The sequence below is a fragment of the Oryzias latipes genome, chromosome 19 (genome assembly GCF_053564925.1).
Source record: "Oryzias latipes strain Hd-rR chromosome 19, Olatipes_Hd-rR_3.1".
NCBI lineage: Eukaryota > Metazoa > Chordata > Actinopteri > Beloniformes > Adrianichthyidae > Oryzias > Oryzias latipes.
The window spans coordinates 24,478,752-24,491,103 of NC_136255.1; the positions used below are offsets into that span (position 1 = coordinate 24,478,752).

Below are 12,352 nucleotides of genomic sequence, written 5' to 3' on the forward strand. Positions count from 1 at the left end.
GTAATCATATTTGCATACAAATATTCTCAACAAATGTGTAATAGAAGATTTTAAAAAAATAAGCATAGAGAGGTCTTGCTTGCAAGGTGTTTCCTTTATTCAAATAATTTTTTTTTCTCAGGTGTGGTAAACCTGTACCAAAAAAAACAACAAAAAACAGTAAGACAAGCTTTGCATGCATCAGAATTTAAATACAGGTAACATGAAAAGATGGCTTGAAATTACAAAGTAAAAGCACTGGGTCCACCCTTGTAACTGCATGCTAGGGTCCAAAGTTTTACAGGTTATTTAGAACCAGCACTTAAACAAAATAAAGGGTTTTTCAGAATAAGACGGTGCGACTGGTTGTCAAGATATTAGTCTGAAAAAGACTGAATTCCTTGTTTGGGTGGATTGCAGTGTGTGTGTTTTTGATTTGGCCAAATAAAAAGAGTAATTAGTCTTGCATAATTTTGTGTTTGACGGTTAAATTCTCAGATGAAAGCTGAATGAAAAGAGCTCCAGCAGCAGTCCGCGCCCTGAGCTCATACATGTCGTAGTCATGAGCCCATTCTACGTTTCCCCAGTGACTTATCTGCAATAAGAAAAACAGAGTTCTGAACTCAAGAAAAGAGCATTAAACAACAGATATTCAAAAAACAAATTTGATATAAAATAAACCTAGTTACAATGGGGTTTTTTTTTCCCACTACATAGTTAGATATCATTGTATTAATAGAATAATATCTGTTTCTTAAAACAGACAAAAATCAAACAAAAAAGTCTTAGTATAGTAAATATTATAAAAGATTGATGGTAAATCAAATGGACTTTTCCCACCTGGTATTCTTCCTCCAGTCTGGAGAGCAGCACCGCCTGCTCCACTGTCAGGTATCGGTCAACCATCCCCAGTGAAAGCAAAATAGACTTCAGCTGCGAGATCACAAACTCAAGTCCTGCAAAGAAACAGACACAATTCTTAAACATTTCAAAAACAATAAATACATCATCTCAGCCTGCACAAGTTGAGATCTATAGATGATCACGTTTTCTGGAGTTGAGATGTCTTACCCGTCAGGGACCAGAGGCTGTAAGAATTGAGATGCTGTCGAAAAGTTTCCTTGGTTGCCTGTGGAATTTCAGGACCCAGAATGCTCGATGAAGATCCAATAGTGACATTGTATCTGCCATGCAATAGTACAGAGAAAATGCATAATAATGTATGGTTTACTGAGACAGTTCCTACATCATTTGGAAGTCTACTGCACAAGATGTGAAGATTAATGCTTTTGTTTTATTTTTTTTACCGGTTTTCAATCCAGTGCAGAACCGGATCCCACTCGTTCTTCTGTAGGTCCACTAAACCAGGAGGATCCTCCACTCTGTAACTGAATCAAAGCATAAATAAATCACTGTTTTGTGACAACAAGGTAACTTAATCTGAAAATGAAACTTAAAAAAAAGAGGCAGCCAAATGGCAGATGCTATAAGAGAGCAGCACAGCCTGCTCCACAGTCAGGTATATGGCAACCATCTCCGGTGAAAACAAAACAGACCTTGCTTTCACTTTACTGGCCAGACAATGATGGTCCTATTAAAGAAATTAGGTCAAAGAAAAAGTTTGTTGCATTCATTTTCACAGTAATTCTTTATTTTTAATGCTTTGGAGTCTGGAATCATCTGACAATGGACCGAGAAAAAAAAGTTTCTCCTGCAAATATCTAGTATATGAAATTCATAGAAGTTCCAAAATTCATTTCTTTTATTTTATTTCCATAAACAAAAATGCTAGTTTTCTGCAATAAGCTAAAAACATCTGCTTTCTTTTACAGTGGCATTACAGTTTAGTGCAAAATGCTACATTAGTCAAATAAAGGGAGATAACTAAAAATACACTGCATAATTATTAATAATAATCACAATAACAAAAGGATCAACACAAAAAAACAGTAAAATAAAATTGTTAATTAGCTAAAGAAATTAAGAAAGTGAACGTTGCTAAATCCTAAGCTAATATGCTAAAGTAAATAGAAAATGTAAAAAGATATATAGTGCCAATAAATGTATTACAAATTCACACCTACACAATAAAGTAGCTAAAACATAATAATTGTAAATAAAAGACTGATGCAAATCTGTTTGCTAAAACTACTAAGGTATCCATAAAACAATTAAGCAGACAAGTGTAAAGAAGTTGAATATTTCAGGACCACAATAAAATGTTTAAATTAAATTCTGAATAAGATAATAAGTTTTTTTTAAATATGTGTAAAAAGTTAAAAAGACAAGGGAAATAAATAAATATGTAATATATAAATTTAAAGAACTAAAGGGATTATCTAATACATAGTTGACAGTTAAACAATATATCTCATTATACAAGTATAATTTATAATAATGAAAAAAAAAGTCTAAATTATATTAATAGGTTCGAACATTTTCAAAAAGCTAAAAAGTAATTGCATTTTGACTATTATTTGCAAAAAAAATTGCAAAAAAAGAGCACAGAATGGCAGATAACGTTTTATTTTTTACAAAGAGAAATAGAAAAAAAAAAAAACATATTAGATGTAGTTGCATCTCACAAGTCCAGGATTTGTTTGGGTACTTTTTATCTAAACAAACCTAATTTTGAATTTTCTATTGTTTTGGTATTTCTGTTAGGTGCTTTTATTTTGAAGTCCTTGTTGCTTTTCTCTCTAGATTAAGAACATTTTTTCTCCATTCAAGTAAAATATTGATTTGAAATACAGGTGTTTTATCTTTTAAACTGAGTAACCGGCATAAATGAGCCAAATAATCATCAACTCTGGACAGAAACAGTATAAAAGCTAAATCCATACCAGATCGTGTCAGTCTCCAAAAACTTCAACGCTGAATTGATCATTTGCTCCTTGTTGCGTTGGGTGGGGTTGTCCAGAGCCGTGTTGCACAAAGTGGTCTGCAAGAAAAGTTCAACCGGCATATGAGTACGGCTGGCTACACACTGTGGTGTAAATAGGTCAGAAAAAATATCCCATACAAGGTGCATGGTATAAAACTTGAGTGTCCCCCTCTGAGCATCCCACTCTGTTGCCACGGCGATAGCCAGGGCTTCATTTGGTACTGTGAACAGCTTCCCTCCTGGAGTTTTGAGTTTCCTTCTATCCAGATTTATTTCATACAAACCATCTATGGACAAAATCGTCACAAAATTAGAGAATATAATCAATCTTGGTCTTCCCTGGAACAATAAATAAAATTATTTTAAATTTTAAATAAGACTCACCATCTCCTTGAGATATGCTGACATCTTGATAAAATCTCTTCCTCTCTGTCAAATAGCAAAACATGTAGCACATGATTAGCACACAGCATATTGATAATTAATAATAGTAATGTCAAAATAAACACGTTTACCTGTAGATGCAGTGGAGTATTTTGACAAACACTTGGAGTACTGATGACTGGGACACGACTTGCAAACTGAAATTACATTTCCAAAGGAATTTCGAAGTTGAAAAACACGTCTAAACATATTCATACCTAAATTTGGACGTATACTGTTTACAATAAAAAAGACGATTCACTAGCGATTTCTTAAGCCGGTCTCTCACGCACTAAAGTACCACATTGAACAAACAGATCTTGAGTGTATAATGAACCTGACTCTACAATAAATCTGTTGTTAAACATTAAGGTTTTCATCTAGCTTACAGTAACACATCGGTTCAAAACCACGCGTGTGACCTTCGATGCTACAAAGCTACAAAATGTTTTCATTGCATGCTTTGGGAAATGTAGTTTATTTTTGGCACTGCTAACGCTTACACATCACTTAAAAACTACATCAAAAATGTTCACGAATACTCTTCCGCCTGCTCAGCCAATGAGCGTCGACGATCTTCGAGGGTGAAGTTGTTGGACCAATGAGATAAGCCGTTGCTACTGGTTACAGCGCAGCTTCGAAGTCCACTTTTAGTTCTGGGGAGCTTGATGCTTCGCAAACTGAACTGTGGCGCAATTAAGAGCAATTTGAATGTTTGAGGACCTCCTCGGGACTTTCTTTCTGGCTGGTCGTACAGGTTGACCGAGTCCCGCTGCCGCACGGCCGTTGACCGCGGTTGGAGTTCAGCCTGCGAAGCTGGAGCTATGCCTGTCCCCGCTGGATATCTCAGCGAGTTCCCGGCCGCGGCCTTTGCATCCTCGGCCTCGCTTATCCCGCTGCCGCCGATAAACACTCACCAGCCCGGTGTTGTCACGTCGCTGCTGTACAGCGGCTCCAAGTTCAGAGGCCACCAGAAAAGCAAAGGGAACTCCTACGACGTTGAGGTGGTCTTACAGGTGGGGGGCACCGAGGCGGAAATGTTGCTTTTCGTACTGCGAGCGCGAGGCTTTCGGGTGATGTGTCAAAGTGGCGGCTGGAAGAGTGACAGCTGAAAAAAAAAGGGGGTCCCGGCCTGTCCTGGACCAACTGTGGGTGTAGTGGTGGGAGTAGCAGAGCAACTGCGCCCAAACAACACCGACTAACAACAACCAGCTGCACAATTTTCTACCAGTTTAAATTAACACAAACTATCACAACTAGCTTAAATGTTGCAACATTAGGGGCTGTTGACATTTTTTGAGAAACTGCAGCTTCTGACCGTCAAGTTTTGTTTTTGTTATTTTTTTTAACATAAATTCAGTGGAGATTTGACCTAAAAGTTCTGTTTATTATTTGTTACAGCATGTCACAATGGAGGATTCCTACTTGTGTGGCTATTTGAAAATAAAAGGACTCACAGAGGTCAGTTCTGTTCATATTTAGAGGATTCATGTTGGAATATGTACATGTGGATGAACTGGACTTAGAATTTTAAATGTTTTTGCAAGTTTTTCCTCCACCTTTTGTGTAATTTTTCTTGCAATGACTAAATATTAGTCCAACTGATCGTGAGCCAAATAATTCTACATAGTTTTTTGTTTTGTTCTGCCTCTGAAGTGCAGATATTTTTAATTAAGGGATCGATTTGCTTAGAATATTTTTAAACGTCTTAATTTTCTATTAATGATTTATACATAGCGATAACCTAGCCTTAACGCTGTAAAGTTTACAAAACAAGATTGTTGGTATAATCCAGTTGCACATTTTCGTAGGAATATCCGACCCTGACCACTTTTTTCGCCGGGGAGATCATCAGCAGGAAGAGGCCGTTCCTCACCCGAAAGTGGGATGCAGACGAGGACGTGGATCGTAAGCACTGGGTAAGTAAGACGACACTTTTTCCACGCTCGGCGTCCGCGGCGACGTGGCCGTCTCGCCGTAACTTTATATGCGCTCTCTTTTGGCACCAAGGGCAAGTTCCAGGCTTTCTACCGGTATGCGAAGACTTTTAACTCTGACGAGTTCGACTACGAGGATCTAAAGAACTCGGACTATATTTTTATGAGGTGGAAGGTAAGCCTCGACCTGTTTGCTAGTGAACTCCAAGATGCAGCCGCTCTCATTTAGCTCCTCTCTGTCTGCAGGAGCAGTTCCTAGTTCCTGACCACACCATCAAAGACATCAGCGGCGCCTCCTTTGCAGGATTCTACTACATCTGCTTTCAGAAATCTACGGCAACAATCGAGGGCTACTACTACCACAGGAGCTCCGAATGGTAACGAATCACACCTGCGTTGGTTTGAAAAATAAGTAGATCTCACATCCTTTCACAGATTTGCACTGACATGGAAAAGATGACTCGACGTCACAGGCATCCTGACGGAGACGGCATCAGATTTAGGAGAAAACAACCAATCGTTTGCGTTTTTATCGCAGAGAAGTCCATCGTTTTCGTCCGAACGTCTGTTTTTAGCAGAGAATCAGGGACTTAACTGGTTAGTGAAGAGCAGAACCACAACCGAAGCAACACGGAGAACCAAAGTATGATGTCATAGAAACCCTTGTGGGGGGTGGGGGGGGTTGCTTATCTACAGACTGACAACCAGCTTTTCTGGTTCAAGGATGAGGGTTCATGTTCAAACATGGAAAGAGTCCTGCACCGTCTGTCCTAACATGACGGAAAAATGCTGCAAAGGTAAAAAAAACTGTCGTCTACAAATAACCTCCAAGTCTTTCCTGCTGCAACCTTAACAATGATTTTTCTGTGGAAGCACCAACAAATAAGAATAAAACATCTGTAGTTTGTGCAACTAAATATACATATAGCTAATGAACTACTTATTGTTAGTTTTCAGCTCTAAATTTTGATTTGATTTGATTTGAAATGGTTTGTTTCAGGCAATCAAATAAGAATAATACACAAAAACGATACAATCATCGGTTATACATTCAAATTTAGAATAATTAGACATGATAACTTTGTAACAAACTCTTTCTTTGACCTAATTTAATACGATCTTTAAGAAGATGCAAAAGATACAATATAAAAGCTTTGAATCATTTCATTTATTTTTTTAAAGTCTTTCATTAAGGATGATGCCATTTTTAGTTGTTTTTCTGCAGATCATGATTCCATTTCCTCAAAGTTCATCAAATAACCAGAATCTCTGTCCGTTTATTGGTTACTATACCTAATATATACCTTGGAAGCAGTTCTTTGTGAGGAAATCCTGACTTCTTGGCGAGTTTTTATCCAATCAGGGCCTTTAATTCACATCATCTGTGCTTGAGGAAATCTGCAGAGAAGAGCTCCCTTGTTCCTTCCTCCAATCGGGCAGAGAGAATCAACTGCAACGCCACAGTAGCATCATGCGGAGAGAAAGAAATACTCTTAAATAAACCGGGAAGGACTGTGATGCTCACGGAAACGCCTGTGAAGGTCAGAGAGGTCCTCTAGATGCAGAACTCTTAGCTCCAGAATCTGACATGAATGGACTTCCAGGAAGAAACAGTCAGGCGCTAAACGGAAGACGATTCCCGCCTCTTCGCCGTCCGTTCATTTCCGATACCGGACACCTTATTGATCCCTTACCTATTTACCAGTTGGTGACCACTTCTACTCATTTGCTGCTGTTTGAATTGTATTTTAGGGTGACTTTTCTCAGGTAACCCACAGACTTTTGCTTTTCTTAAACGTCCAACAAAATACCCTTAAGGGGTAGTTTTCTTAATTTCTCTATGATAAACTGTCCCGATGTGGTTGTTTGTTGTGAATATCTTCTGGAGCTAAACCCCCTCCCCACATCGATGGGCTGATCACGCTAATTCCAGGTGAATTCTGCTGCTCTGTCTCCCCAGGTATCAGTCTCTAAACCTCACCCACGTTCCCGAGCACAGTGCAGCCATCTACGAGTTCCGGTGACCCCCGCCAGGCGCCGGGGGGAGATTTTGTTTGTGTCTTGTGGTGGACTTGAAGAAAGCAGAGGTTCTGCGGAAAGGGAACCCAGTTCGGACGAGACGAAAAGGCTTTGGAGGAGCAAAGAACTCGGAGGTTTTTCTCAGCGCGCGGGACGAGCGAATGTACGCGTGGAGGAAGTGCAGAACGAGGCGGGACGGTCGGCGCCGGCATCAAAAGACTGCGGTTGATCGCCCATTTCTTCATTTGTCTTAAGGTTTGATTTTAATCCATGCTCGGCTCGGCGCTTTAAAGACTCGACGAGCTTTTAGGCGAAGCGAGCCGCATTAACACTGAACTAACGCTCAGCACGGACGGAAACGCATCATGGCGTGACGCAGAGAACAGAACAGGAATTCTTCAAGCTCCTCGCAGCTTCCAAGTAGAAGCCAGAAAGATGCGTCTGTCACCTAACCGGAAATATCGTTTCCTCCCAACGACAGACGCCGGCGGCTTACAATCACATCCAACACGTTTTCTCCCGCTTTGGAATTGACCATCATTTGGTTTGCTGTGGATTTCCCTGCTGTTATGCTGCACATATCCTCCCTGCAAGCTACCATGTTACACACATCCACTACACGCGTGGTGAGGCAAACGTGTGAAGGGTTTACAGCCAAAATTCAAAAAAAGTATTCCAAAAAACAAAAAAAGTATTTTTTACTCCTTACCCAAGGAGATTTTTACTCTTTATGTGATTTTCATTTCTTTTCCTCAATATTTGTCCTTTCAACTATGCAACCGTTTAGAGATTGTTCATTTGGATTGTGCCATCTCTGAGTTTTAAAAAGAAAAAATATAATATAATAAATATATATATAAGGAAATATGTTGTTTAAACAAAGTATTTTTGTTGAATTATCTATAACACTCTTCTCGCTGATCATCTTTATTCTTCCGTGTGGTTTAGTACCATCTGTCTTTGACAAAAAATTGCCAGAATTGTGATTTATCAGATACAGTGTTTGTGAAAAAGCCTGGTTGATGGTGTGACTGTAAAGAGTGGATTGTGAGAAAAAAAATCTCACCAAAATGTGGATTAAAAAAGATTATCCCTGCGTTCTGCCTGTTTGTTGCATTCTTTTCTTGCATTAATCAATGCAACTTTTTTCTCCCTGCAATGATCAGGACAGAAGGAAAAGTTGTCCCACACTGCCACCTTGTGGCTAAACCAAAAAGTTTTTCAAAAATTAGACTACTGTACTACTAGAACAGGGGGGGTCCAAACTTTTAAGGGAAAGACGGCCAGCTATGGTGATATAATATCAATGGCACACTTTGAATTTCTTCACATAGAAGCCGAAAAACATTCCATTAAATGCAGTTTTTCCCAAATGACTGTGAATTTCATATTGAAATATTTTGCACCATTCTTTCCCAGTTAGGTTGGCGTAGTTTGTATGTCTTGTCTGCCTCTTTATCATTTCTTTTTTTGCGGAAAAAGGCTCCAACTGACCTGAAATCACAGTCCTCGCTGTCGTTTTTTATGTATTTTTTTTAAATATACAGTCAGACGGCCACACGGTAGTGATGCCCCTGGTTTAAAATATAGTAAATCAGCAATCTAGAAATCGTCCACAGTTTTGTGCTAGGGGCCCTTATTATTGATTCTATGGCAGGACCCTCGTGGGCTGGTGGACACTTTAGCACAGGTCACATATGCCCTACGGACTGGACTTTGGACATACTTGTACTAGAAAAAAGTTTGTTTTTAAAGCCCCTATACCATCGTATTTTGATCTGTGCTCTTTTAATCCCGATTATGCTGTTTTTAGGCAAAATCCAAAGTGCCTGTCGGTGTCTAGGACATCGTTTCTGTGGAAACTGTCTGCAGGTTTAGGCTTCAAATAAATAAGACCTCCACCATCGGTGGAAAAATGTTGTCCAAAGCATGATTTTAATCCTTTCTATCTTCATGAGATTAAATCAATTGAGGATTTTGGCAGATTTGGAAAGGAAAGTGACTCAAAAATAGTACTTTCTATAGACTTCTCAACTCTCTTCCTGGAATAAAACATTTTAAAAATAAAACTAGAGAAAAGGAAAAACTTCCTTCTTCTGATGCAGGACTAGACGTGCAGCTTTGCACACGTGTCCATGTAACAGTCATTATTTGTTGTCTGGATTCCAGCCAGGATTTTTGTTTTTCTTAATGAGCTTCTGAGAAAACCTCCAGGAAATTCTTTCTCAGTTTTCTTTTCCTCTACATTCTTAAAGAGGCTGAGATGTTTATTGTTTTTTGTCTGACTAAAAAGCTCTTTTTACTGGATGACAGATGATCTGCAGCTTTACAGATCATAGTTTAATCAGGTCAGGATTTTTTGGATCACAATAGACCAAAAAAAAAGTGTTTTTGTTTCTTAACCACATATCATGATGTTTTTATTTTTATTTTGTTCTTCTGAAATACAAGATGCTTTAAAAAAAAAAGGATTAACAAGAACTGTAATTATTGAAGCCAAAATCAAGAAAAGACGATGCAGCTGCTAAAAAAATGAGAGTAAATGGACCAAACATTCTTAAAAAGTCAAATTAAAAAAGCCAAAGTTTAACAATCTTACAATAGTTTTCTACACAGGATAGAAATTAAGAGTTTTTCTTCAAAAATGTGTGTCTGGGGGTGGGGGGGCAAACAAAAAGGGCCACTGAATTGTTTTATTAAAATACTGTTTAAAAATATCTTTTAAAGCAATTAGTAAAAAAAACTGTCATTAAGTCGGCTTTTCAACCGAAATTATATGTAACATTGAAATATTTCGTAACATTTATTTCTCTGAAAGCTGGACGTTTATTTGTTCAGAAAAGGACTCTTTAAAATGATCTTGGTATCCAGATAAAACACGTCCCAGGTTGAAATCCTCTTCACCTTTTGACCTTTGGACGTCCTGAACCTTTGACCAAGCTTGACCAAGTTCAGTAGATTCATTCGCTGACCCGGTTCCAGCCAACGCAACACGTCTCCGGAAGCGTCTTCAACAACGAACAAAGGACGACAGAACAACAATGAACTTTTTGTCAAACTGAAAGTATTTTTGTGACACTCTTTGTCAGGTAAATGATAACAGAAGTGTTAGTCATGACGCCTCACTCGCTTTTTCCTCTCTAAATACTGATTTCACAGTCAGGAAACAGAAACTCGTTTTTTTTCTTTGAGTAAAAAAAATCAACAACACGATTTACCTGAGAACCCATTGGGTCAAATTTGACTGCTTTTGTTTGATCTTTTTTCTAAAATGTAATTACATTTTTTACATTTTTATTTATTTCTATTGACATTTTCAGTGTCAGTTATTTATATATTTTCTATTTGATCAATTTCAATTTTTTCCATTTTGATTATTTATTTGTATTTATTTTCTATTTGTTTTATTAATTAATTAATTTTTTTGTTAGTTATTTTTTCTTTTCTTTTTCTTTTTTTTAACTTGTCCTGTCCAACAGCTGGGCAGACAGATGAGAGCTGAGGGCCTCTTGTGTTGGACATATTTTACTTTAACAACAGGGGTTATTAATATTAATCTTAATTTCAACCATGTTTGAAAATCTTTGGTGTTGGACCGGACGGAAAAGGAAAGAAGGGAAGAAGAGAGAGGGATGTTAGAGAGAGAGGGGGGTAGGAGGGTGATAATAGGAGGGGAGGGGGGATAAGACCATAAAGCAGCATACAGCAACAAGTTTACTGGTTGTTTATCGTTACGGTACAGTTCAAATGTAGTACAAAAAGGGCGGGGCCTGTTCACACACACTCAAATATTATCAACACACCTGCTAGCTGCAAGAAATGTTCACATGTCAACATGCACACAAAACAGATAGTGCTCACACACGCATACTTATGACTTTAAACCAACTAGTGTGAAATCTTTCATTCATTCAATCATGCAAACTATAAGTGCAAAGGTGAGCTAACACCTGTGCTCAGGTGAGTGTTTATGTTCTTCTAAAATGGATGGTGGAATGTGAAAAGAAGGAGGAGGAGCGCCCAGCCACCCCCACCCCCAGACCCCCGCCGCAGCAGCAGCGGCAGCCGGAATTCCCCCAACGCCACACGGGAACAGGCAGGGAACAACCGCCCCCCGGCGACCAAGACCGCCACCCAGGCCAGGGCCAGCAGGACCGCCGCGAGGCCCCCAGAGCCAGAGAGCAGGGAGGCGCGGAGGGAAAGAGAGCGCCGCCCCAGCCCAGCCAGGAAAGCAGCCCCCCGCCGCGCCGGAAGAGCCCAACGCAGGGCCCCACCGGAGAAGGACGCCCACAGCCCCAGACGAGCACCCCACCACCACCCAGGAGTTCCGGGCATCCCCCCGCCCCAACCCCAGGTACGAGCCAGGACCCCCCAAGGGAGACCCGCTCCGCACTCCAGGCAGCCACCCACCCGGCCCACGGTTGGTCCAGGGAGGAGCAAGGCAGGGGCCCGCCGCCCCCGCCCAGGAGGGGGGAACCCCGGGGAAAAAAGGGGGCCCACAAGGGGTGTTGTAAATATGGCCCGATTAGGCTCGGCCACAGTTGGCAATTTGGCGGGGCCCAGCGCTCAGGGGCAAGGACCAGGACCCACCCCCCAGGGACACGAACACCCCCGGCTCAGGTGTAATGTAAACCCCCCCACCGTGCGGAGAGAGCACCGCCGGGCCCAGGGAGCCGGCACCCAGGGGACACGGCCGCCGTTGCCAAGGGGCCCGCACCCCCCACCAGGGAAAGGGCAGGGGACAGATGGTCCTAGGTCCCACCTTCCTTGCAAAATGTGTGTGCGTGTATGTGTGTTTGAGAGGGTGTGTGTGTGTTTATGTTGGAATGTATATATTGAGGGGGGAGGGGTGTGTGTTCTAAGGGGGGTGCAGTTAAAATTGGCGAGTAGGGCACTAAGGGGACACATCCTGATTACTCACAGTGATGTCCCCTCACCCTCCCCACCAAGGGGCCCTAAATGTCTAAGGTGCGGTTAAAATTGGCGGGTAGGGTGCCAGGAGGACATCTGCTGCTTGCTGGCAGTGATGTCCAAGCACCCCCCCTACCAAGGACCCTACATGTCTAAGGTGCAAATAAAACCGAAAGAGGGGGGGCCCACTCCATACGGC

General features: G+C 40.7%; 3 protein-coding genes across 3 annotated transcripts in view; 2 read left to right on the plus strand and 1 right to left on the minus strand.

The window, feature by feature from the left end:
- Nucleotides 1-12,352, plus strand: part of meiob (meiosis specific with OB-fold) — a 187,976-nt gene that overhangs the window by 59,313 nt on the left and 116,311 nt on the right. The gene's annotated exons all lie outside the window — the stretch shown is intronic.
- On the minus strand, nt 76-3,864 carry atpaf2 (ATP synthase mitochondrial F1 complex assembly factor 2). Its single transcript, XM_004080149.3, has 8 exons — nt 3,379-3,864; nt 3,248-3,292; nt 3,002-3,150; nt 2,823-2,920; nt 1,287-1,367; nt 1,051-1,163; nt 820-935; nt 76-574 (listed from the first exon to the last, which is right to left on the minus strand). The coding sequence occupies exons 1-8, from the start codon at nt 3,500-3,502 to the stop codon at nt 437-439; spliced, it is 864 nt and encodes a 287-aa protein (XP_004080197.1). The 5' UTR covers nt 3,503-3,864; the 3' UTR covers nt 76-436.
- On the plus strand, nt 4,111-8,339 carry LOC101172936 (glucose-induced degradation protein 4 homolog). Its single transcript, XM_004080148.5, has 6 exons — nt 4,111-4,302; nt 4,688-4,747; nt 5,098-5,205; nt 5,297-5,398; nt 5,470-5,600; nt 7,184-8,339. Exons 1-6 carry the CDS (start codon nt 4,111-4,113, stop codon nt 7,245-7,247), a joined length of 657 nt encoding a protein of 218 aa, XP_004080196.1. The 3' UTR covers nt 7,248-8,339.

Bases quoted from the DNA above. Each gene is read 5' to 3' on its own strand.
- atpaf2 (XM_004080149.3), bottom strand. From the start codon at position 3,502: ATGAATATGTTTAGACGTGTTTTTCAACTTCGAAATTCCTTTGGAAAT. The intron at 2,921-3,001 runs GTATGGGATATT...CTTTTCTTGCAG, and splicing joins AGTTTTATACCATGCACCTT to ACCACTTTGTGCAACACGGC. The intron at 1,164-1,286 runs GTAAAAAAAATA...ATTGCATGGCAG, and splicing joins CTGCACTGGATTGAAAACCG to ATACAATGTCACTATTGGAT.
- LOC101172936 (XM_004080148.5), top strand. From the start codon at position 4,111: ATGCCTGTCCCCGCTGGATATCTCAGCGAGTTCCCGGCCGCGGCCTTT. The intron at 4,748-5,097 runs GTCAGTTCTGTT...ACATTTTCGTAG, and splicing joins AAATAAAAGGACTCACAGAG to GAATATCCGACCCTGACCAC. The intron at 5,206-5,296 runs GTAAGTAAGACG...TTTGGCACCAAG, and splicing joins ACGTGGATCGTAAGCACTGG to GGCAAGTTCCAGGCTTTCTA.